The sequence below is a fragment of the Meleagris gallopavo genome, chromosome 6 (assembly GCF_905368555.1).
Source record: "Meleagris gallopavo chromosome 6, MGAL_WU_HG_1.1, whole genome shotgun sequence".
Classification (NCBI taxonomy): Eukaryota; Metazoa; Chordata; class Aves; order Galliformes; family Phasianidae; genus Meleagris; species Meleagris gallopavo.
This window is the reverse complement of record NC_139409.1, coordinates 50,626,650-50,653,734: the sequence shown is the minus strand read 5'-3', so window position 1 is coordinate 50,653,734 and position 27,085 is coordinate 50,626,650. Positions and strand designations below refer to the sequence as shown.

The 27,085-nt window shown below is 39.3% G+C and overlaps 1 protein-coding gene across 6 annotated transcripts in view; it reads right to left on the bottom strand.

The window, feature by feature from the left end:
- The window catches only part of HECW1 (HECT, C2 and WW domain containing E3 ubiquitin protein ligase 1), a 237,126-nt gene that overhangs the window by 130,313 nt on the left and 79,728 nt on the right, over positions 1 to 27,085 (bottom strand). For all 6 annotated transcript variants that reach the window (XM_085226720.1, XM_085226721.1, XM_085226718.1 and 3 more), the window contains one exon: positions 13,328 to 13,435. In XM_085226720.1, the coding sequence (XP_085082846.1) occupies positions 13,328 to 13,435 (108 nt within the window). The remainder of the gene's footprint in view (positions 1 to 13,327; positions 13,436 to 27,085) is intronic.

The following is a 27,085-nucleotide window of genomic DNA, read 5'->3' as shown; positions in this document are numbered from 1 at the left end:
TTCAGTCTGAAAAGTAAATACTTGAACTCACAGCTGCTGTGAACTGGCATCACCTCCTGCTAATGGATCCGTACTTGTTTGTGCACGTGACGCATGCAACCTACTGTGTTTCAAAAAGAAGTCCTTTACTTGCATATGTATAGTCCAGAACTGAAGTCTCAAACAGGCTCTGAGGATGCACACATTTGTCTCCCAGCAAAAAAGCAAATACGCTGTGCATTTTCAAGTTGGTCTTCAGAGAAATCCAATGTACATGGTCCCCTTGTATGCTGCTACCGTAGACATCCAGCTGCTGGCTGCTACACTAAGAATCCAGAACAGGTAAATGCATTTCTGGTACTGTTCTACAGTTTTTCATTTTCCCACCTTCTTGTTGCCTTTGGAATATACCTACCATAAAGTCACCCTTACAACCTCGGAGACTTACTGCAGATACTTTGTTGGTAGATACCTGTTTGAGTCAGGTGCCAGCATACAGCAATCTTTGTCAGACTCGATAAGCCATGGCTTCCAAATGAAGCCCCTTTCAAGGGCTAAGTAATTTATAGTTCACAGTGGAAAACAAAACAAAACAAAACAAAACAACAACAACAACAAAGCAAAGCCTGCTTAACATTTTTAATTTATTATAGCACCTGAACTATGGGCTGTTTGCATGATAGTTGCTAACAACCTGATTCATCTTTTGTTAAAACCAACAAACAGAAAAATTCCTAACCCTAATTCCAGTAGGTGGAGGCCATACCTACCTCTTATTTTACTTCCAAAAGAAATAGCCATCCAAGCTGTATCTTGTCCATTTCACAATCAAATATTACTCAGTCCTTCTCCAAAATATTCCTAAACTTCATGTAGCATTTCTGCTTGAAATAAACTTGCTGCATGCACTACCAACCAGATTATGTACTCCACAGTACATAATACACACAGGTCGTCTAAATCATTTATGTGTGCCAAAGATACACTAGTTAGCATTTAAATGTCTCTCAAATGCAACAAATTTACGAAATTTAGAAAAAGAAATAGATCTTATAAAGCAAAATCAGATTCTATTTTTCAAACTGTACAAAATCTAAATGGGCTAGTTCAGAAGCAAAACATTTATCTTTGCAAGTGTTATGTATATTTAAAAGGCTTCCACTGAGTCATTTGCTGACAGAAGAAAGCAGAATATGAGATTTTTTATCTATCATAGAAGTTCAGCACATTTTGTAGAGAAGCAGAAATTGCAGGAGTCCCTGGTACCAGTTTTAAGGCTGTGTTGAGAGGTCATTATGAACCCAGTTCTCAGGGTTCCACAACTCAGTCACAAAACACCCATGTACTGGTTTTAAACCATCAAAGGAAATTTCATTTCTGAAGCAATTTTTTTAGTTATTTTTCCAACAAGTAAAAGAGAAAAAAAGAATAATCAAATTTTCATACTTTTCTATGAATTTATAACTAGAAGAGAGAGTTTATAATTTTAGATCAGCAAATTCTGATACTTCTTGGTGAAGTCCTTATCCTGTTCAAATTAACAGCTAGATCCCCTGACTGCAGTAGAGAGTATCTCTACATACTGGAGGAGTTCAGGTCCTGCTGTCCACAGGGCTGCTCTAGAAGGACAAGTGCCTCCTCCATTTAATTGCTAAAACCCCACTGAGAGACACAAATCAGCAGCCTGAATACATATGAACATGTCCTCTGCACTAGAATGTGATTAATAAAAAAAACCCCTGTCTTTCAGCTAAGTGCAGGCCCACATCTGAGCCCCACACCTCTCAAACCTCTAGGTGACCCGAAGCAACCCTGCATTTACTTGCCATTAGCTAACTTGCTAGCAGGCAAAGGCTGTCAAAAATAGCATCCAAACATGAACTAAACTACCCAGATTGCTGAAACTGGTAACAAGGACCAGGGATCAAATGGTGCCTCCAGAAATGGTGTGTTAATGAGAGGCTGCTTCTGGCAGAGGCAGCACAGACAACGTAGGGGTTGCAAGGTCTTAAATACTACAGATAACTCTGCTGTGGTTGTCTCTGAACTGAGCCTGAATCCAGAAGTACAGCATATTAAATATTTACATATGTAAATCCAGAAACCCTAGGCAAGCTACGGGAAGGAAACAGTCTCATCTCTCCATGAGATGTATCAGCTCGTGCTAATTGCTAGTGCTTTCTGGAGTAATCCAGGTATAAAGTGACTTCAGTAGCACTTAAGTGCTGTTCAGTAGATTGGACAAACATTGAGATAGCAGGGAGACAAACCAAGACTCTGAAATCTCTTCAGGCCCCTGAAACACCCCGATGTATCTGTAGACTCATTTTAAGGGATTTGAGAAAGAGAAGTAGAACTGTAGTCACACATCATAAGCCTGTGAGGCCTGTGCTAGACAACTGCAGCGTTCAAACACTCTGCTGTGCGCAGACTGATTCTCAAAGACACAGGCAGGAGAGAGATGTGTATGAGATCTTCTCATCACAAAAGCAACTTCCCTAAATGTTCTGCCTGCTGAGCGTAGAATTGAGAGTCCTTGCCATGAGCTGCTGGGAAGGCACTCTGGTGCCCCTCTACTGCAAAAAGATTATACATTTATACACAGTGCTTGGTCTCTTCGTGTTTACGCTTTCCACTTTGCATGTCTTGTACTGCTGCCAATCAGAAGTCTCTGTCTGGGGGAACACTGCTGGCAAGTTACAACATCCACAGTTTGAATGCTGATGCATATGCATCAGCCACTTATTTCTATCCCCACCTCCACCTCCTTTCTGTAACAGAGCTGCAATTTGCTACATAACCAAAATCCATTTTGTTTCTATTGATGCAAATGGCTTTTAAAAAACAACAAACACTCTATTCCTGATTTCATGTGTTTTATTTACAACTTGTTTTAAAATATCAGGTGAAATAGTAATTACTTTTTTTTCCTGAGTTTTCCGAGGGATGGCAAACATTATCCACCAAAAGGAAAGTGTCAGGAGAAAACATAACCTAGAGACAGGGAAATGCCATCTTTGAAAATGAAATAAGACTTGTTTCAGTGTGAGGGTAGTCTACACTAAAAAAAAGCTGCCCAAAAGGAAACTTTACTTGATGATATTCAAAATTTTACTAGTAGATTTCTTGAGCAACCTGCTCTAACTGGACCTGCCTTGAACAGACGACCTCCAGAGGCCCATTGCACCCAAAGTTATTCTGTGACCGCACTCATAGCTTCCTTACAGTGTAAAGGGATCTGTAAAAGGAAACAAGATTATCAGTATATGCAACCTAATCACCTAAAGCTCCCTTAATATGGCCCCTGAGTGAGAAGGCTTCAGACTTGTGGCTCTTATCCTCAGGGATGAGACAAGAGCTGCAAGTGAGCTGTGACAGCTCATCCCACATCAGTAAACACCTCACCTCCCTACACCTCTGCTTCCTGCCATCTGAGAAGTGAAGAAATACCTGGTAGATGCACAGGTCCCACCATCAGGAAGAAGTGTCTGCAATAAATACCACTTTCTACTCTTAGAGGTCTCACTGCAGCAGCTGCTTTTAACAAAGGAGACTTGAAAAAAATCCATAGGCAATTTTTGAAGAGAGAACACATGATGAAATCAGCATAGATAATTTAATGAAAGGACGAAAAAAAACAAACATCATTATGGAGATTTAATTAAGAAACAAATTCACCAAAAGTATCTAATTCAAGATATATTTTTTTTAATAAATAGTTTCAGTGGTGATAAATGGGAGGAAATGATATTTGCTGTTAATGGGGTAAGGTGAACATCCAAAGAATTGTAAAGGTCAGAGAATAGCTTAGAAGTACAAAACACTATTCTGAGTTTCTCAGGATCTTATAACCAATACTAAAGACCTTGCAAAAAATGGTTCTGCTGTACTCAAACCCCTGCTGTGTTCAAACCCTGGAGGGAGAAAGTAACTCATCCATGCTGACCTCCTGCTCTCTGAGTAAGTCATTCTGGATGGAAAACGTGCTCTTGGCATCTGGGATTCCTATAGCAGGAAATCCTGGATGAGGAATAAGGTAAAGCTAGATTCACTAACTAGTCTGCAAAAAAGATGAATACCAAAACAGCTCCCTACATCATTTATGCACTTTTTCAGAAGCAAGATGAGTTACTACAGCACTACATCATAGATAAAATTCTGCTTTCTCGCAGCAGGTAAAACCCTCATGGAAGGTCAAAGATGATTTTCTGTCTACTAAAATTGCCCAAATGCCATGTGTAAGTAGGATAAATGTTGCTGTAACCACAACAAGACACAAGGGACTCTGTAGCTGGCAAAAACTAGACAGTGACGCAGCAGGGCTACAATCAAATTTTGATATTATGTGAAGAGATTTATCCCCTTTTATACTGAGATTTCTCTGTGCCACAACGGTCACTTAAAAAGAGCCCTTCACATGTTTTACCATTTCAGAAAGATATAGAAGAGCCTTTCAACAGATGAGAAGAAAGTTCATAAGTTCATTGCTTCCATAAACTAAGAAAAATGCTTTCTTTACTACATACATTCCAAGTCCTGTTGTGATGAATCATTTTGATGGTAAAATTTTAATAAAGAAAATAATCCATAAAATCCACCACATTTAGAAATGGTTAATTATTGACATTGATCTATTCTACAGGATTTTAAATTAGTTATTGTCTCGGTCAATAGACAGTCCACTGAGTTTGCCCCCTCAGGCAAGCCCATGAAGCAACCTACTACATTTTGCTCTGAGACCCCCATCTCTGGGGTTCCTGTGCCTTCCATAATCTTAAATGTTCAAGTTCAGTGGTGCTGAGATCTTATACCAACAAAACAGACTCCTGAAAGATTTTGCATCCTTGAACTGAACTTATATCCTAGATTTTAAAAACACGAATACATTGTTTTCTGTTTGTTCATAATTAGTAAGAAAATTACTGAAACGAGGCTTGCTAGCTCAGCACTGTTTTGGAGCAAATATAATCTTTTGATTCATGTGCTGATAACCCTTCCAATCACAGCTGCTTCCCATTTACACTGTATTCATCTTCCACGTGAATCTCATCGTTTTTCTACAAAAAAAAAAAATCCACAAAATCTGCACCTGGGCTCTCTGTGTATGGTTGCACGTGAAAGGAGCTGAGCTTGGTGGAACACAGATGCCATGTGCCAGTACTTCTTGTTGATTTCAGTGGGAATTTATTGGTTTGTAGCAGCTTCAGAAACATGTGCAGTGGAGGTATTCAAGGGAAGAGCACAGGGCTCTATAAAAAAGAGAGGGAATCTATCTTCCATGGCAATTTCACCAAGTTCCTAGACAATACCATCCAACAGAGAATCGCCAGTAATATTTCACATTGGCAAAGACTAATTTGTGAATCAGAGATAACATTGTAATCGCTTCCTACAAGTAGTAGAACGATTATCAATCACAAAATATTACCCAAGCTATACAGACCCATTAAAATAAATGATGAGATGACTTTGGCACCCATTCTGTGGAATACAAATGTCCAAAGTTCAAAGAATCAAGGCAGTATCTGTTCAGGCACTGCTCAAATACTGGATGAGAATGATACAGTTGCTAGCCACACGGCTGCATTTCAAGACTCCCTCTTCATTTCTTCAAGTACATTCCTGGATGACACAGAAGTTAAAGGAAAAAAAAAAATGCATTGTGTGCATGAGTTCTGAAGCAAAAGCAAGTACAATGTGTCTGAGGATACTGCTGGTACATGATGAGCATGTGCTATTCCCTGTGGCATCATGCCCAGTACATACCTGATATCTTCAGTGGGACTAGAGAAGAAAGAAGGAAGCAGAGCAGAGCAAATCAGAACTTACAGCTGCCCACAAATTTTAACACGGGCATGGAAAGCTCAGGGCATTCCCAGCTCCTGATACCATTTCAGTGAGAACTGTTGCAAGGAGTGCACAATCTCTTTTCCATTTCCTGGCAGCAGCAGAACTGCTGCCTGCCCCCGTCCCTATCTGATTCTCATGAAGGGTGCTAACAACAAGCTCAGAGCAAGACAAACACCCACTTGGAAAGAGAGAAATATGGAGGTGAAAGAAACAACACTATAAGTGAAGAAGAACTTTTCCCTCTTATGATCAGCAATCTTTTACCCAAGTTCTGAAATCACAGGGTATTGTGTCGCCCAGCAGGTGGTACAGAGGGTGCACTAGCTTACAACTGGAGGCCAGGTCTGCTTGCTGCACATCTGCTCAGCAGGCCTCTATGAAGCAAGAATATTGGCATTTGTTCCTGTCATGCTCTGTTTTATCCAGTGCACTGAGCTCAAGGTGTTCAACACCAGACAGAGCTGGCGGTGGACCTGTGGGGTCACCTGGCAGCACCAGGACAACAGCAGCCTTCTGCATACGTATATGAGACAGGACAAGCTGCAGGAAAATAACAAGGTGGAAAGCAGTTTGATAAAACTCAGTCTTTGTTGTAGGCAGTGGTTCAGCTACGCAAGAGTTGGGCTGTCAGACTGCAAGGGAAATTAGTGCTGTCCCTCACAACATCTGAGAAGGTAAACACGTAGATCCAACGTATTCACAGCTGGCTTTAAAAAAAAAACAGAAAAGAATGGAAAAACTCCAGCTCTTTCAGCACCACCTTTTGTCAGGCTCATTACAAAAAGCTGTAAGAGCCCTACAGACACCCTCTCCTCTCTTTACAGCAGAAGAGCTTTCAGAAGTTATGATCTCTAAAGAACAAAAGGAAAAAAATGCACTATGTAGTCAGGCACATTTATTTTCAGAGTACAACTTTTAAGTAATTCCCAATAATGCAGACAGCAAATAGACTAGAGATGGCCTCAAATAGCAGATGAGACACTATGCAGGGAGTACAGAAACGGAAGCCTTATCTCCAGTTGTAATTCTTGCACTGGCAAGTCACTTCTTCACTCCGTGCCTCTTCTTCCACCCCTCAGCTTTGAATCCATCTTCCCTTTCTCAGCTTTGAAACCTAGCCCTCAAACATTTATCTGAACTTAATGCCTTCAAAACCCTGGCCTGAACTCCTTAGGAGAGGAACTATCTTAGCATATGGAAAAGAATGAAGATCTGCTCTTCACAGAAGACACTAGACATTACTATGCTTAAAAAACAAAACACCACCACCAAAAAAAAAACACCTGAAAGTTAACAAAAAAGAATAGATCTGTTCGTCCAAACCAAGTCCCAAATTCTCCAGAACTCAATGTAATTAGCTATCTAATTTATCTAATCACTAGAATTGTGATTAAATGTCGCTGTCATCTTTCATCATTGCCTCAAGAAATATAAGAGGTTCAGTCTTGGATGCACTGTTAGAATGGCCAAACTTGCTTAACGTTAAGTGGCTGACCAAATAAGCTACGGTCTCAGTTGCTGGGAACTGCAGCTCTGTGAAGAATACAGCTCTGACTTCAGAATACCTCGGATTGAGAATTCTCATTTAAAGCTTTCCAGTTCACCCTGGCAGAACTTTCTGAAATTCCTACTGCCGGCATAACCAAGCACTCACTTCAGTCTCAGCTTTACGCATGTAAGCTGCAATGGAAAGCAGAGAGCAGGCAGCGTGGGACCAGCCAGGCTGTCCCAGCCTGGTGTCACCAAGCACACACTGCAACACAAGCATCTACTTCCCTTTCCACAAATAAACAAGCAGCCCCCATCTCCACAGTACAAACAAAGTATGTCCAAGTGTCAAAAAACGCTGCAGAAATTGAGAGAAAGATGGAGGAAAACCTGACCTGAAAAGTCTCACAGTTAAGCTAGCAGAGTTCCATCAAGCAGGAAGCTAAGAAATAGCTGTCTCCTGTCCTCCTATCTTGTGGGAACTGACCTGTGTTCCCATTCATGATAGGTTGCTGGCTACAATCCTGGCACAGAAAGACTTTGTAAGATAAGAAAAACAGAAAATGATGACAAAGATTAAAGGGCTCATCAAAGGACACAAAACAAAGGCTTCTTGAGGAATCACAACAGCTCTGAACTGGGAAATGCCTTCAGCCAGGATCAGACAGTTCTCTGCCAGAGCTAAGCCTAAAAGGGAAGTATTAAATCACTACAGGGCTATCGGGCTGAGAAAATATGAAAGAGGAATATAAAGTGTGATGTGTATTTATGGGGTGGAAAATAACCACGAAGTATTGAAAAGACTAGTACGTGTGCAAGGAGACAGGCAAACAGTAAATGTGCCCTTCTGGATACAAATCTCTTTTTTTGCCTCATATCTTTTTTTTTTTTTTTTTTTCTCTGACACCTTTAACTATTCTGCAATTTAGTTTTATTATCACCATTGAAGACAATACTTTTGTGTTACTTCAGTTGTGTCATCTATGATCTCCTTAAGCTTAAAGTCTAATTTACATATGTGCACTTTGACCAGTGAAGTGTACGTGCCTTGAAATACAAACATTTTAAAAAGACTTTCAGCATTTGTTGATATGACTGCATATCATTTATTTGGAAACCTCTGAAGTTGCTACATCCTTCAGTTATTTGTACTTTGAAAGTGGCCTTTAAATCAGCTGCCTAACACAGATTTTCTAGAAGGATCCTCAGATAAAAGGGCTGATTACATACCAGTTTTGTCTGCTCTTTATTTTCATATTCCATAAATGCACACATACATAGCACATATTGACCATAATCCAGTCATCATTTGCCCTTGACTACCTTTTATCTGTAGGTATACCAGAATCTCTCAGAATTCTAACTTATTTAGTTGAATGCCCTTTTAATTCTCAAGTCCGATAGGAATAAATAACTATAACTGGTCTTTGAAAGGCCTATCATCTGTTTTTGATAAAAATGCAGCAAAAACAGTAATAAATGTAATAAATCAAGTGCTGCATAAGCTTCCACATTTGGAAACTGTTTTCTTGGTTAATGAAATGATATGCTGAAAGTCTCATGGGTTAACAGAGGTTACAGATATTTGACTATTTTTGATGCAATTCTGAATTGTGTCAAAACTTCTATCATAATGTTAAAGATACAACAGTTTGACACTGTGCTTACAGGAAAAGGCTGCACTGCCCCTTAGTGAAACGTTTTCTCTCTTTCTATTGTTGTATAGGCCAGAAAGTTGTGCCACAAATTCCAATGAAGTAGAGCATGTTTACTTTCCCAGTAAACCCATTACAAGCTCATTCTTTCACTGCAGTGCCCTCTAAGTCTTCACACAAAGTACACATCCCTATGGCATGTAGCTATTCTTCCCTCCCCTTGATTCTCCCCAAACCCCAAACAATGCTTTTTTACCATGGATGGTTGCTGTTTATCACTGCTGTCATAAAGCCCGAATTGCTAAGCTTCCGAAGAAATGCAAAACTGGACATAGCATGTAGTTGCCTCTGCAGCTGGTAAGGTTTTTAGGTTTTTTGTTCGCTGAGTATTAATGCGAGATGAGTTCTGCTCTGCCTGTATTCATGCTGTAATCTGGGAGCAGTTCTCTCTCGGGCTTGCACCAGTTACATATAACACTATATTGTGAGTTTGTGATATGCAAACTGGAAAGGCATATGCCTCTCTGGAAAAGATATTAAGCACTTTCCAAGGTAAAAAAAACCAGACCACTACAAACAAACACAATTTTTTTAAAGAGCCACGGTATCTGAAAATGATACATAGGTATACATCAAGCAATTACTTTTGTTTTGAAAAGTAAGAGTTCCCTAGCTGGTCTTAAACCAGGCTATCAGTAAACTTGAAAAAGATATCTATTAACCAAGTACCCCCAAAACACAGAGATGTGTACCAAAATGAGAAATCTATTAGGCACTGCCACAGACCCACCAAACAAAAAGTTAACCGAGGTTGTAAATATACCTGAAAAAGTAACCATTAGTTAACAGCTGACACAACCCACTAAGAGCTTAAAGAGCTAAACATCCAAAATTGCAGAATTTCAGTTTTATAAAGGCACAAGCAGTGCAGTTTACACAAAAAACAGTTTCAATCTCTTGCCACATGTTTCTCCCTCCTGATGTGCTACTACACATCTCTCACAGTATTGCTAGTCTCCTCTCCATAGTGAGTCCTCCAGGTCACTGGTTTTTGTCTGTCATTATAACTACATCTGATAGAAGGAAGATCTCTGTTGTGAATGTCCATTAAGCTCTTTACTTCAAGGGGCTGGAAACAGCATAACAGTAATTTTCTCAAATGTTGTTGAAAGACACGCATTGGGGTGTACTAAAGACTAGCTGCTGGCAAAAGGAAAACTTTGACTTCTGAGGGTGGACAGAATGATTGCTATTATCCCTCAATAGGACAGTGACATTTTAAAAAATGTAAAATTTGTATACATTCCAATAACAGCTACCAAGCTGGTCTGTCTTAAGGTTTTGGGAACTGAAAAATTTGAACTCGTGTAGAATTCATTCTTCATTTGGCCATGTTTGATTTCCCCTTTATCATATGGCACTTTCCTGCTACAATGGGCCAAGCACTGCAGTGTATACCATAACCTTTTCTCAAGCACTGTGTAGCTGATAAACTGCCAGTGTTGACTCACAACAGATAGCAAAGTACAGATATTTACTGGCAAAAGTAAACACAGATGAAGGGTTACCTTTGCAAGTGAAAGCTACTCTGTTCTACGGAGAATGAATACTAAGCAAGATTCCAATCAATATCGAGTTAAAGGAAACAAAACATTATGCATAGAAAAACAATGCGGACACCTTGAAACGAATTGCTGGGTCTTAGCTACCTATTATATCCCTTGACCTCTACTAAATAAAAAAACTGCATAAGTCAGAAAGTGCTTCAGCAACACATCACCAGAAACTAACAACACTCCAGCTGGGGGAGTTATTAACACTTATCTTTACATGCTCTTCCTAATCTCCATCTCTGGCTATTTTTGGAGACATGATACCACGTCAGGTTAACTTTTGACCAACATGACAATTCTTATACTGCTTTATTGCTGAACATGTGTCCTGTCCCCAAGGTTGTTTCAGAAAAAGGAGGCCAGTTTCTTAGATGAGATTGATGTTGATGATCAGTATCTTTCTGATTCCTGAAAATGTCACAACATTCCTGTGCTGTGCAAACATAAAAGATGCAAAAGAAAAAGAAAAGTCTGAAAGAAGGTGGCCTACACAGTTGTCTCTGGATAGAAAATACAGAAAACCATCAGCCACTGCAGGTTTTAACATAATGTTTAATCAACTACAAAGTTGTGTAATTTCCTACATAATTCTCAGCAACGAGCAGGAACTCTCAAATATGCTTTTATATAATTATGTTTCATAATCAACTTTTTCCACTGTGTTTACTTCTTATTTCAATGGTAAAGCAGCGCTAAGTGTATTTACATGTGCTATTATTTACTACTTCCTACTTCAGTGTCTTCTATTTTAAATCTGGACGGGCAATAATTTGTCTTTGATGGGACATAATCTCAGGGCTGAGATTCATAGTCTAATGTTGGCAGCATAACAAATTAACAAGCAGCAGCAACTCATCAAGCATGAGCAGCCCAAATACAGTGTAGTATGACTTAGTTTTACGTGTCAGTGAGGGATGGCTATGCTAAGCTGTGTATTCTCATATTAGGGCAATTAAAGAATATACACAAAATCAATTAACAGCAGTTACTATGTCTCAGTTAACAGAGACAACTAATTATGCTGCCATAATTAATTGTGCACTTGAGCCCTTAATGAAATGTGGCCCACCTGAAGAGACTTTCTCTTAAGGATTTCTCACATTGACTCTTCTCCTCTACTTTTATCAATATACCTAAACAATAAGGCCTCTTCAAAACCCTGTTCTACAATATTAAATCTTCTCCCCGCACTTCTTTCACAGTGAAAAGTAAGCATGATCAGTTTCACAGATTGATAACTGAAGATCAGAGGAGCAGTTGCAAATTAATCTTATTTTAAAGGTTAGATCCTATGAAGTAATTCAGCTCTAAAGCTAGGGTAACTAAAATCAATGTTCTTGTATATTAAACAATTTCCCAGCAATGTATTTTTTTAAATACAGGATATGAACAATCATAACACGCCTTCTATCCAATAGATACTCTTCCAGTAGCTCCCTTCACTCTTTAAGAATATTCTCAATTTAACTTAAAAGTGTGAATTACAGATCATTAGCAGTAGCTTCATACTGAGAACAGAGAAGATGTTTCTAAAATTGAATTTCTGTAAAATGTGTGCATGTTGCACCCTTCTTGATGCTTGAGGTCAAAGTCAGAAATGAATCTGACCAAGTATAATTCATATCCTTTCTAACTCTTTCAGAATTTAGGTTTTATCAAATATTCCCTTGACTGCCCTTAAGCTCAGACAGTCTTAAACAGATACATCTGACTACCATGCAATTTATATATGCTTACACACAACTCTGAATTTTGCTCAGCAGCTAAGGTGGATCATTGAAAACATTCAGTACAACTGAAAAAAATGTAACTGCTGAATGCTAGACTCTTTCACATTAACACCTTACGGATAACTGTAGGCCTTTCCCATGGATATTTTCTATAAATCTCAGTTTAGTCTTTCGCGTACCCTATTTCTGCTCACCAAAGAAAAGCATACGTTTTTTGGAGGAAATTAGAGACCATAAATTCCATTCATACTAACACACAGTAACTCTTTAAAAGGACTCCAATGATCAGGCTCACTTTGATCAGGGACGTGGGATGACAAAGTCTGGAAATGTTCTTAATTTTCTGAAGAGAGTACATAGTTCTTTGTACAACAGAGTTTAGTGTCTATGCATTTTGACTATTAAGGGTGGAAAAGTGTTACACTGCATTGCATCAGACACCCTGGATAATACACTAATACAATGAGGAACAATTAATTTGCTATCGCATTACTTTGATAAAAGTGTAACAACATGCAGTTACAGCAAGCTAGACAATAACCAGACTGAACCCTTTTTTGATTTCTGCATCCATTCAAATATGGTGGACCCTCCATGAGGTTTTCCAACTCAAAGACAGTGTGAATCTTCCAGAAGTGAGATTATGTCCCGGAATTCTTTTTCTTAACACTATATTAAAGTAAATGCCACTCACTGTTAATGGCAATGTCCAAATAACAGCAAACTGATTAAATATTTTTCAATAGCTGTATTAAAAAAGTTAAAATACGTAAGCAAGTCAATATCCACAAAATTTATTTTCTTGTAGAAGCTATGTTTTTCTAATCCATAGGGCATTTCAGTTCCTCTTAATGCGTTCAAAGTTATGGTAACACTTTTGGCCTTTCCTACAGGATATATTGGGTATAACACTATCACACTAACAACTCGACAAGGAATTCAATTATCTTTCTGCATAGGCTGAATATATAGTGAAATTGAATAGCTATAGTGAAATTGAAAAAATACTTACGCTCCACAAAGTAAGAACTGGCATCAATCTTCCAGACAATCTGACCACGATGAGAGCCATTGACTCCACGGTTCTTGTAGTCCAGAAAGTTTTCAGACAAGACTTCATCTACAAACAAAGAAAACGGTATCATAAACTGTTGTGACAATATGCATAACAGAGAGTCAGGCTAAAAATATGCCTTTGGCTTTACAGAACATACCACGGCTGCTAGACAGCTTGACACCACATGTTAAGAAATTTGCTTTCTCATTCACTTATATTTTAAATCATTGCAGCTCTTCTTAAAATCAAAGATTTTCATGGATGTAATTTTGAAAGCTACATCCCTATAAAATTCTCAAACATAAAAACATCTTGCTTAATTCAGATCAATCCCTATCTAATTAAAAATAATTGTCTAGCTGCTACTCCTTTTCCTATAACTACACACCACCGAGAAGAGCCTGGCCTCATCCTGGCCTTTAGATATTTATAAGCATTAATCAGATCTCACGTCACTCTTCTTTTCCCCAGGCTGAACAGACCCAGGTTACTCAGCCTTTCCTCATACAGGAGTCGCTCCAGGCCCTTACTCATCTTTGTGGCCCTTTGCTGCATTCCTTCTAGGAGACCCCTGTCTTTTTTGTATGGAGGAGCCCAGATCTAGACACAGTATTCTAAATGTGACCTCACCAGGGGGAGTATATGGTGAGGATCACCTCCCTTGATCTGCTGGCCATGCTCGTTTTTATTCACTGCTGGATACCATTGGCCTTCTTAGCCACAAGGGCACACTGCTGGCTCATAGCCAACCTGTAGTGCACCAGAATACCCAGGTCCTTCCTTAAAACCATATGACTGGTAACGAAGTGCTGTCCATTTGAAGCTTTTTGGGACACTTGGAGGTTGTCAGACTACCATGCTAATTTTCAAAGATGTCTGTATCAACAAGTAAGCTATAAAAAGTTGCTGACAGCTTTCAGGCTGAAGGTTGAGAAAGCAACTGCCTTGCATGCAAAGGGCTGTGTGCAAATAACTGTAGGGCAGGCAGTGAGTCTGAAGTGCAGCCTTCTGACTGTACACACTGATTAATTTTCAGTTTGCTTTCAAATTTCAATTTAGACCGTGTCAGCCAACTCTTTTCAAGATAAATCTGCAAGCCCTATCCAGTACAGAGGGTAACAAACATACTGTGGCCTCAAGGTGAGGGTCTGCTTCCTGATGGTCTTTCATTCAACAAATAAAGAACCACTAACAAGGCCCTGACATGGCTCCTGCTTGCTTGTGAGCTTAAACTAGCTTTCAAGCCAACAAAAATGCACATATTGTCACCATAGCAAAACAGTGTGTATGGTTTTGATAATTAGTAAATGTGAACAGCACAACAAAAAATAAAATAGACAGTCATTTACAGACCATTTGAGACTTAAGGGTAGAGGCTTGTAGCAGGTTGAATGGCCTCACACTCCAGGGGCTGAAGCAACAGCCCTGCAGGTAATGTTATATCTCCCTGCCATGGCCTTGCTACTCAGATTCGTGGATCTGCTGTGAGCTGCTAAAGCACTGAAGGAAGTGGAAGGCTGAGATCTCTGCTCACAGGAACCAGCGAGCAACCTCCTTTCAGCAACGAAGGCAGCTCTAATTTTGACAGACTTGCAGAAACATGCTCTAATCGAGTCAGCCTCGCAGCTGAGAAAGCCCTAGGTGGGTGCTGCAATTCTGTTCCAAAGACAATTACATTCATTATTGGTCACACAAAAACCTAAATAAAATATGATCCACTAAATCCAGTATTAAAATACATCAACATTAACATGGCATGAATAAAATATATTACCATAAACATGGCATGAATCACTTCATTACCACATAGGTCAATGAAAAAGATCCCACCATAATGAAGGACACCATGTCTGAGAATGGAGTGATGATGTGACAAGCTGCAGAGCTCCACAGACCATCTGAGGCTAGCTCTGATCAGGCTGTTTGGATGCATGGAGCAGCATAAGGTGGTGTAGAGACATGAAAGCAGTGTCCAGAGCTACCACAGCCACAGGGTTCCCTGTTCCTGCACTCAAGGCTACCATGAATGCTCAGCTTGTCACACTGATATGGACATTGAAATAACCTCCAGAAACAAGACGAACAATACAAAGTAATAAACACATTGCCAGAGAGGTCCATATCAACAAGCAGGTTTATTTGTCATACAGAACCAAGCACAGCACTTTTGGAGATTGCTGATTGGCATACAAAGTCAAGACACTTCAAGAGCAAGGTATTATTCGAGTATATATATGCAAAGAGCAACATATTTCTCAACTACATATATAAAAGTTAAACAGAGAAGTCTTTTAAATTGAAGAAAAACTTCACTTTCACTGAAAAAATAAAGCAGCAGGCAGATACAAATGTTATTACTTTATTTTTACATAGCTATGCTACAGAAGGAAGAAGACAACTGGGCTACCAATACCGAACTATTTAGTGTGCTCTCTTGAGGGATTTACAAAAGAAAACCTTTTAAAGAGGTTGTTAATGATTGCAATGGATAATTATAAACAGCCATGTTTTCTGCAATACATTTTCCCTTTACTGACTTGCTAATTGTCAATAATTATTTCATTAGCTGTGTCTCTTGCTCTTTGTAGAAGTAGAAATTTTTTATCACATTTACACAGTACTTTCCCATGGCAACCTTTCAAACTCTGGTACAACTTCTCTTCTTCATTTGTATTTTATAGTTCATTTTGTCTTCTTTTAAATGTCAAATTCCATTTAAAAGAGGCAGAAAAGTGTTTATCTTTGACTACTTCAATAAGGACCACCCTAGATACAGATTATCCACTATTACACACTTTATTCTGGGAAGCAGGAGCACCCGACAAGATTTAAATGTGTGAGCTGTCCTCTTTGGTCTGGCAGGGAAAATACTTTATATACTTACAGGTGACCATAGACCAAAATGTTGTGCCTGAATTGGAGCCTGCAACCCTGACTATGTACAGAGGACATCCTTCACCTCAGGCTTGCTGCTCTCTAGTTTCATCTCCTGTGATGTTTATTTGTCATATTTAGATTCTGGAAGCTGCTGGAGAGGCTCCAACATCTGCCATGTTATTGAGATGCACGAGTAATTACTGTTTATAAGACATCATTCTTGCTTAAGAAAGCTTAGCTGAGCTAAACCGGGTGGCTTTGTTTAATAAATCACAGACATTTTAGGCAAGAGTTTAGTGGCACAAGAGATCCCAGAATCTGGTTTAAAATGCTGCATTCACACATACTATCTGTTGGGGCCAGCTGGCTCATACACTGGGTTGGTTGTTGTCTGCTTCCCACAGCTGGCATAACGGCTACACAAGCTCTGCGTCTCACAATCTCTCTAATTTGACAGAGATGTCAGCATCTGCCCACACCCGAACCAAATCACATTTGTATTGCAAGATGAGCCAGTGGGGATGACTACAGAAAGCCTTCTCATCTTTTTATGGAAATGGCAGAAAGCTTGGCAAGCCAATCTAAGAAAAAAGACTGCTCTTCATCTGCATGCTCAAGTTAGGAGAACACAGGAAAGGAAGAAGCAGGCTGCTCTACAGTTACAGCTAATAGGTGAGGATATGAGAAAGAAAAGACCAGCTGTTCTCACCAACAAACTAATGTCTCCTCGCTGCCTCCTGCCAGGAGAAAGGAACGTTCAAAAAGACAGTGTCCAAAGGAAAAGTTCGGGTAGCACAGTGTGTCAGAGAAAACATACAGACATTCACTCACAGCAGCCACTGATAAAATACAGGCTTGGGCAGTGGAAAGGATGCCTTAAGGTGAATTTCCTGCAATATGCAGGTCACCCAAGCAGAAGCAGAAGACCCTTTAGGTATCCCCCCAACACACTATACATTTTGAGCTACAGGGAAAAAAAAAAAACAACAACATGCTGGTACTGTTTATTTAGCTCTTACAAAATGAAGAAGCTTGCTATCTGAATGATAAACGATCAGGGCAAGGATGAAAGGAATTTATAACTAAATTTATAATGACAATAAAACATATTCATGAATATCATGATTTAAAAATCCTGTATGTAGATCCTTCTTCCAATCAGATGTCCTGTCTGTATACTTTGAAAAGCATGGTACCTCCTTCTTCTAGAGAAAGAAAACTGTATTTTCAGTCCAGTAGAAATTTAAGATAGCTGGGATTTTTGAACCAAACAAAATTTATCTCTAGAAAAATATGTGCAAGTCCAAATAGGAAATCTTTCAGTTTTCGAAGGGATGTATTTTTGAAAGGTGAAAATATGAAAAATAACAGCAGTTGAAACTGTTCTGGAGACTGGAATGTACAAATACCTCCTGTCAATCAGGTTTAGTTGACAAGTGGTATTACTCCAGGCATGCTACTCCCCAAATATCACACATATAGCACATAGAGAAATAAAACTGTATGTAAAATACACAGCTGTCTAGAGCACTACATATATTTGCATATGTTTGTGTATGTGTGTATATATATAAATATACACATATATAGCAGTCACAGCACACCATATGTAAGTGTGGAGACGACACAACACCAAAATAGAAAATAGGTATGTGCAAAGTAAAAGGAATACTTTGTATTTCTACCAACAATTCCAATGACAAAGGAATGGAGACTAAAAACATGTTGCATCTTAATTCCCAAAGGTAAATGGTGAAATGCTTCATTTCACCTGTAGACAGAACGAAGAGCAGAGCTAATGCCGCTCCCTTTCATATATTTCAGCCAGCAGCTAATGGCTTTTGACATTTTTCCAATGAAGCATTGTAATGCATCTCCCTCCCTCTATTTCTGAAATAAGATTAACCTTTTCACTAAGTCTCTGCCTAGCTGGCAATTCCTACTATAGCCTGGGTTTGGGCCCACCTGACTAAAAGCAAACACTTTGCAACCACCCTCAGATTGAGGCTTCATTTGCTCAGATGGAAAATGGGTAGCTAATTTAGAAAATTGCCACATGAAGGAGCACTGAGGATGCACTGCTCTTTGAGCGTTGGCTGGAGACAGTGACTGTGCAGGCAGCTGAGGTGGGCTGGAGGGATTGCTGGCAGAAGGTGCTCTCTGCCTGCCCTGCTCTTGGGGCACAGAGGTGCCAGCCAGCCAACATGCCTTGAGAGGGGAAGTGGCTGCAGACCTCCAAAGCTGTGTCAGGGCTGGAGCAGAGGCAGACAAGCCTCCAGCACCTCACATCTCCCTGGAAGAATAGGGGAAGGTGATGAATGAGTACGTGCTGTGCCACAGGGCCTGAGAAGCAGAAAGAAGGACCAAGGCACTCTAGTGACAAACCTTAGCAAGTTGAGAACCAGCAGCAATTCTGACAAATCGCTTGTCCCTACTGAAACAAATACCTCTAAGCACAGCCTTTACTGCTAAAAGTATTCTGCACTGTTGCTGCCATGCTGAGAGATCCCGACATACTTTACAAGTGCTATCCGTAGTGAGATAAAGAGCTATCACCAAAGAAAGCTATCTTTCAGATGAAAGACAGTAAAGAATTGACAAAAAGCATGCTGTTCTTCAGAGGAATTAGGAAAAACTGATAAAAGCCACCCCTCAAAAAGGTCTGTAAAATATGGTGCAGGAGCTTCAGATGCTGTCAGCAGGCCCGTGGTATTTGAAAGCTTGTCTGAAATACCCAGAAAGACACAAACAGAGCTGATACATCTTCCTCAGAGGAACTGAGGTAGTTCAAAATACAAACAGCAGAGTGATCCTTTTGGTCAGTTTGGGCTAAAGCGGGAAGTGAAAGAACAATGCACCTTCTCATACAATATCTTGTTGATAAATATGATTAATCTATCTTTCCATATTCTCCAAGGATGATAACTGCAGAATAATCTGGGCTACGTTCAAAGAAAAAAGTACCTAACACTACAGAGGAACACAATGTCAGACACGTTCTCAAACTTGGTACAATACTCCAGTCTCTTATCCATCATTAATTTGATTTAACACTGCATATTGCAACACTTGCTTTCTATACACTCAATGAAATTACTGCACAAAAATAAAAACCACACTTCATGTCTTGATCCTTTATGAATAAGAAATGCTGCACTGCTAAAATTACAGAAGGCTTTATAGTCCTTAGTTGAACAAATTTGCTTTAGTTTCAAATTTAAAAGTGCTTCTGGTCAATATGTATGTCTGTACTATAATAAACATACTTAGGAAAAAGCTTTTAAAAATGTTTTCTGTACAGAGAAGTCTAGCTCTGGTTGATCTGTTTTGCAGTCTGCATAGAAAGCTGGGAAAGGGACATTGTAAAGCACAGAATGTCAATAAACTAAAACTATTTTGCAAGATAACACAAATGTAAGCTATGGATAAGCTTTCTATTTTTTCACTTTCTTCACTTACCACCCAATTTATCATTTGAAGAAGAATGTAAAATGATGATAAATTTCTTATTTACAGAGATACCACAATAAATGTTCACAAATAATGGCTATAATTACAGGAGTCGATAGGAATGTTTCCATTGACTTCAACAGCAATGGATCTGGCTCTAATCTGGATCAAAAAATCACAGTTAATTCACTTGCCAATTTCTGATGCCTTTTTATTTATGTATAAGGTGAAAATGCAACACTGTTCTGGTAAATGCAGAGCTTGTGTAAAATTCAGCCTGATGGAATTGTTCCCTTCATTTCAAACTACACATTGCTTTATTGTGTCTCAACTCAGAGCGCTTTTGGTGAAGGCACATTAACATGACAAAAGGACAATGACCATACTGCAAGTTACAGATAGCATCCAATCCGCTATAATTTCTAGAAGAATTCTAGAAAATAAAGATCTAATTCTTCACTGGTGTTGTAAGCTCAGTCCTTGACCTAAGAGCTACGTACGTGCTTTAGCTACAGGAGTGGTTCCATTTTAATTCCACAAAAATTACTTTTCTCTCAGTGGATAGGGAGGAAGCTCAGAGGTAAAAAAATGTGAACAATGTGTGGAGAGTAGCAATGAGTGGAAGACACAACGAGAGAAAGACCAGAGGAAAGTTGAGGTAGGAAGAAAAAGGATCATACTAAAATGAACAAGTTGGCAAAGTTGCAACAATTCTTGGTCACCAAGGACAGGATATGAAGTATACTTTCACTGCTATTTCAGCTATGCCTGGAATGGGACTTGGTAAGGGATGTGAAAAATAACAAGAATGGATTCTATAGGTACACTGGCCAGAAGAGACAGGCAAAGGAGAGTGTATCCCCTCTGACAAATGAAAAGGGAGAACTGGCTTGAATTGACATGGAAAAGGCTAAGCTACTCAAGTTCATTGCCCCAGTTACCACTGACACTCAGGCTTCTGAAGTCTCTCATGTCTCTGAACCTTTGAGTGGAAGTCAGGAGAGCAGAGTCTCTCCCAGTGTAAGAGAAAAGCATGTCCAAGATCAACTAGGAAGGGCAACTGATGTCATGTACCTGGACTTCTGAAAGGCCACTGATATGGTCCCATACCACATCCTTATCTCTCAATTGGAGAGAGATGGATTTGAAGACTGGACTACTTGATGGATAAAGAATTGGTTGGATGGCTGCAGCCAGAGGGTTGAGATCAACAGCTCTGTATTCAGGTGGAGGCTGGTCACATGTGGTGTCCTCCAGGGATGAGTCTTGGGACAGGTACTATTTAACATCTTTATCAGTCACACACACAGTGGGATTGAGTGCACCTTCAAGCAAGTTTGTGGATGACACAAAGCTGAGTGGTACTGTTGATACAATAGAAAGAAGGGACGCTACCCTGGGACCTGGACAGGCTTGAAAAGTGGGCCCACAAATACGTAACGAGGTTCAACAAGGCCAAGTGCAAGGTGTTGCACTTGAATCATGGCGATCCCAGGTATATGTACAGACTGAGACAAGAACTCATTGAGAGTAGCCTGGCAAAAAACTTCAGTGTCCTAGTAGAAGAGAAGTTGGACATGAGTCAACAGTGTGCACTTGCAGCCCTGGAAGACCAATTGTATGCCTTGTTGCACCAAAAGAAGGGTGATCAGCCCTTTTGAGATCCCATCTGAAGTACTGCATTCTAGCCGTGGGGAACCCAGCTCAAGAAAAAGTTCAACAGGATGGATCCAGAGAAGGGCCATGAAGAAGATCAGAGGGCTTGGAGCATCTGTCCTGGGAAGAAAGATTGGGGGAACTGGGCTTAGTCAACCTAGATAAGAGACGGTACTGAGGAGACATCACTGTGGCCTTCTAACACTTAAAAGGAGCTTATAGTCAGGAGGGGAACACAAATTTTACACACTCTGATAGTGGTAGAAGGAAGAATTGTTTAAAACTAAAAGAGGAGAGATTTAGATTAGAAGTTAGGGGAAAATTTTCATCCAGAGAGCGGTGAGGTGCTGGAACAGGCTGTCCAAAAAAGTTGTAATGCCCCAACCCTGAAGGTGTTCAAGGCCAGGCTGGATGGGGCCCTGATCTTGTGCCTGATTTAGAGGTTAACAACTATGCTCGCGGCAGGGGAACTGGTGATGTTTAACTACCCATCTAACCCAAGCCATTCCATGATTTTATGATTCTATGCCTGTCCCAGACACAGATTTCCAATTTAATGCTCCTGGACTTCCAGGTATATTCTCATAATTGTGACAGATGGGACACATCTGGCTTTTTGTACAGCAACAGCTATACTTTAGCTATGCATTGCACAATTTTCTCCACAATTAATGACATTCAGCTTTCACACCAAAGTGAAAATGGGAGAGAGGATTCCAAACAAAAATGATCATGAATGTCTCAGTGCATACTGAAATCAGAAGATAGACAACATTTGGTGAGATCCAACATAAAAGAACTTTTTGTTGTTTGTTGTTGGTTTGTTGCTTTTTCTTTTCTTTTCTTTTCTTTTCTTTCTTTTTTTTCTTTTTTCTTTTTTTTTTTTTTTTTTTGCTTTGTTTTTAACATATTAGCCAGTCAAAAGTTCTTGCAATCAGTGGAAGCCTTGCCAGTATAATTAGGAAAATGTAGATTAGGAGAAAACAGTGAACCCATGAAATTGCTTAAGGATAATAAAATAAGGGATGTTATAGGGCCAAAGCAATACAAAGACGTGATATAAACAGAGATAGGAAGATCTAAAATGCAAACAAGAACGGCACTTGTCCAGGGTAACAATGTTCATTAAAAAATGGAAGAAATAATTTGTAGTACTTAAAAAGTGGACTTATAGCGATGTTGAAAGACATAACAGCAGACAGCAAATTGAACTGAAGATTGTGATCTGATACAGCAGCAAAAAAAAAAAGGAGAAGGTCCACATAACTCAGATGTGCTCTGAAGCACCGTGGTGTAAAGAATCTCTTGATAATCTGGAGTGACTATATCTGAAAAATGGCATTCAACTATAAGTTATTATAAGGTAGAAATTCGTTGAGGAAAGAAATGTCTTTAGGCTGGTGAGATCAATGGATGAGAAAAGATAAAGAAAGCTAAATGTAGTCATTACAATAGTCATGATGGACTATGAGGATATTCAAATATTATGAACAGTGCACTTACGTGTTACAAACACTAAGGAGTGAGAAGAATGATTTAGTTAGGTTTAGAAAACTAAGACGACATACACATGCTGAACCTTCAAAAAGCATGTGGTTAGTTTGACAACCTGCATACAACAACCCTTATCTTGTTGAGAGTTACATTTGTGCATCCCACTGTTTATGCTGTGATTGAGTCTACTCAGTCAATGGTCTGAATTTGCTCCGTGGATCAAGCATTTTCAAGGACTGAGGCCATAAACTGACTTTTGGTGTCCCAGTATTCCCTGACTGCCTGATTTCTTCAAAAATGTTTTAGTGAGTGGTCATTACTGTCTTAATTACTAGTGTGGTACATATAGCAATGTGGATCCCATTGCACAGAAGCAGTACTATCCCTGGGTATAAGGATGATGGAAATCACAGAGGCCTGAAGCTGGTATGCTCCTTGCCTGTATGATTTCCCTTTCCAAATACTCAAGATGACAGCTGAAGTGGAAGACTCTTCTGCAAACTCACCTGGAAAGTTTCATAATACCACAGCTGTCATTTCATGTAGACGTACTAAAGGAAAATGGGAATCTTTCAGCACTAGTATACACCTCTCTATCACATATTCAAGATATAGAAAGGAAAAGAACTGGCAATCTATGGGCTTCTTTACCTTTGACTTCCGTGACCTGATGACTGTGCCAAAAAACACAATGGCATTGTACAATTGCTTTTACAGGAGCTTTGTAATACTAACATTGTCAACAGCAGACAAATACAGACACAAACCTTGGAAGTGCTGAGAAGGGATCAGAAGCTATACATGCAGTTAATATGCAGAGATCCTTGATTGCACCTATCTGTAAGAGGTGAAACTGAATCAAATGCTAACTGTTAGTGACATACACAGTGGGGCTGGAAATGACACATGCTGGTTTTGTGGGACAAAGTGGTCCACTAGATACAGAACTGCAATATACAAAAAAAAGTGATTCAGTCTGAAAAGGCAAGTCACTCCCATGAAGTGGGAGCCAGGGGAGTGCAAGCCAGGTGGAAACAAAGAACTCATATGTGTAGGTATTTTATTGTTTGTTATGACAGGTTTGCTCCTCTAATACTTTTTTTTCCTGAAATAAAAGGTGCTGTTCTTTGTGAAAGCTGTGTGGCCTCTGGACACTGCTGTTTTACAGAGGGAGCAGAACTGCAGGTGCCGAACAAAACTAAACTTGCTGACGTGCTCACAGCAAGCCAAGGCAGCTAGCCCCAGCCCAGAGCCAGCAAGGAGAAGTAACAAAGAGCATGATCTGATATTAGGCTACAAAAGGATCAGAAAGGTGGCAACCCCAGGATATAACATCCAACAACAACAAAATTAACTGCTTAGAAGCATTATGAAGTGCTTTGTTTTAGCGATGGCTGTATCTCAGGTAGAGAGGTGAAGCAACCAGTGTGTAAATGCACAGAGTGAGATGAAGTCAGGGCTGTAATGCAGAGACCCACAGTTCCTAGTCTTATATGTACCTTACCACTTCTACAACATTTTCAATCTCTGCTGGTCATATGTGACACTGTTCATATGGACTGAACGTTTGATAAAATAGCTGTACAAACTCGTTCTGATACAAGACCAACTGCAGGAAAAATACATGGCTCTTTCTATTTGATTCAGTAGGCAATAGTGGCACACAAGGCCCTCCAAGCCTAAAATCAATGTGAAGAATGTTGGGTTATGGTGCAATTTGCCTTTTTGGGAGAGAAATAACATCAAAGGCTAAAACAGAAGAGCAACACATTACTTAGAAGCTAAACTTCAGTCATTATTTAGGTCAAGGCATTTGACCTAGTTTACTTACATACACTTGAGAACTATTACTCTGTCAAAAAACAAATGGAGTCAGGAAATCGGACCCTGTGAGATTTGTGAAAGAAGAAAAATGTAATAAACAGCCATTAATAAATCTTTACATTCCCACAAGGAACTGCCAAAAGAGAAAGGACTTTACTGTATGTAAGTAATATTAGCACTGATCAATTCCTAACGTCAGTGTGCACAGACACCAGAGCAAACATTCTTTCAAAGTTTGATTTAAACATTTCTCAGTTGGTATTCTATGTCAGATATGGAGATGATGATGGATGTGAAATCTCCATATCTGTAGCAGCTAAAATGCTACTGCATTAATTATAAGATAGCTCTTTAAAGGAGCTGCCAGAAGCCCATATTAATTCATCTAAGAGACTTCATACTGTAGCAAATAGTAATAGTAAAAGAGAAAACAGAGGAAGAGAAAATTGAGATAAATAAGTGCAAATATTTGATCTATCTCACAGTAGCTACTAAGTGATAGATCTTCAAAATAAATAAACAAGTAAATAAAGAAATAAAGAAATAACACTATCTTAATTATTCATAACTCTGTTTTGGCTTCATCTTTCTTTTTTTTTTCAGTGTTTGTTTTCTTTACTCATAGCTTTTCTGCAAAGAAAGCTCATAAATTCCAGAGATTTCTAAATAGAAGCAAAGCTGTGTTATCATGTTCAAATTTCTCAGACAACTCTTTTTGGTTGTTTACATGTGGACATGTTTCTGAAAGACTGCTGATATTCAAAATGATATAGCTCCCTTGAGGGAAGACACATGCAAATATCAGGTGAGCTGTCACAGAATTCAGATATTCCACTGCCTAGCTTTGAGCTGATACATGCTGCAGCGGGAAGTCAGACCATCTCCAGAGTTCTAGCTTAGCAGGGATGAAATGTAATTCCTATTCCTGAGGGCACAATATGTCGTAGGCACCCAGAAAGGGGCTTGTTTTCCAAAGTCCCATATTTTCTGTCATCTTATCATGGCTAATCTTAAATTACTTTAAAGTAATAAACCTGTGTTTTAACACAGTCAACATTTACTAATCTCCTTTCAACTGAAGAGTTTTTCTTATGACCCTTCAACAAAATCATGTGAATGCTTTCATCCAGTTACAGGGCAGACATCATCAATAATATTTTTTGGCATGAGATACATAGTCACAATATTTTACACTGTTTTATATCAGAGTGGCTGTCTAGTCAATTTCCTAAGAGCACGAGCAAGTTAACTCCAAGAATCAGTTCTAAATTCAACTTTCACCTGCTTCTGCAAAGCCTGTTTGGACATTCTTACAAATCAGCAAATGGATTGAAGGGGAAAAAAATAGATACCTTCATTTTTGATAAAAGTAACTGCAGCACAAGTAGCCAGAATTTCTCTAAATGGATGACTCTCTTGCTCCTCTTTCATGCTGCTTTAGCCTTTTAATACCATCCCAAATGCAATGTAGTTTCTCTATTAAAACATATGATCTACAACACAACACCATTTTTGCTTTTTTTTTTAATTTTTCTAGAAATCTTCTTTATTAGCTATATTTCTCTAGACTTGGAACATTTCTGTTCTGAAGCCTGCAGTTTATTGGGTACCATTAAAAGGAGTCGTAGGAGTGACTTGTTCTTATGCATTTCAAAGCCAACACTCACATAACACTATTTTGAGATACTTCCGAGAAAACTACAATGGGAATGATTAAACTCCTCTGAGGTGGGAATTGCCTTCTGCTCTGCTTTTGGTATAGCCTCTGTTGGACTTACCAGCACCTCCCATAAGAAAAACAACAAATAATAACTCTAATGCTCCAGCAATGATATTTATAGAAAATCAACACCGTGCTGCCTGGTACTTCAAGGACAAAAATAATTTCACATTGCTCTAATGACTGACCGCAATACAATATTGCTTCATTCTAACCTTTCAGCTTAAATTTCACAATCATAAAAAAAGATTGGGCTTGTGCAGCTCAGGGCCTGTGTTTGTCCAAAAGCAATGCAATAGTTAACAGTGCTGCTGCACAAGTGGTAATAATAAAGGTAATAACACTACTCCCTTGTCCAGCAGACTGTGAAAAGCTCATACTTTCTTTGGTTCTCCTGCTCCAGTCTGCCTGGCTGCTAATTCAAAATGTAGTTATGTATCAGTTTACATTATGAAAGTCATATCTGAAAAGCCATGAACACTTCCTTCCTAAACAGGAGTGAAGATTTGGGATATCTGTGCAAGTGCACAAAAGAGATCACAGAATCATAGAATCATAGAATCACAGGATGGCTGGGGTTGAAAAAATCCATAAAGATCACCTAGTTTCAAATCCCCTGCTATGTGTAAGATCACCAACCAGCAAATCTGGCTGCCCAGAGCCACATCCAGCCTGGCCTTGAATGCCTCCAG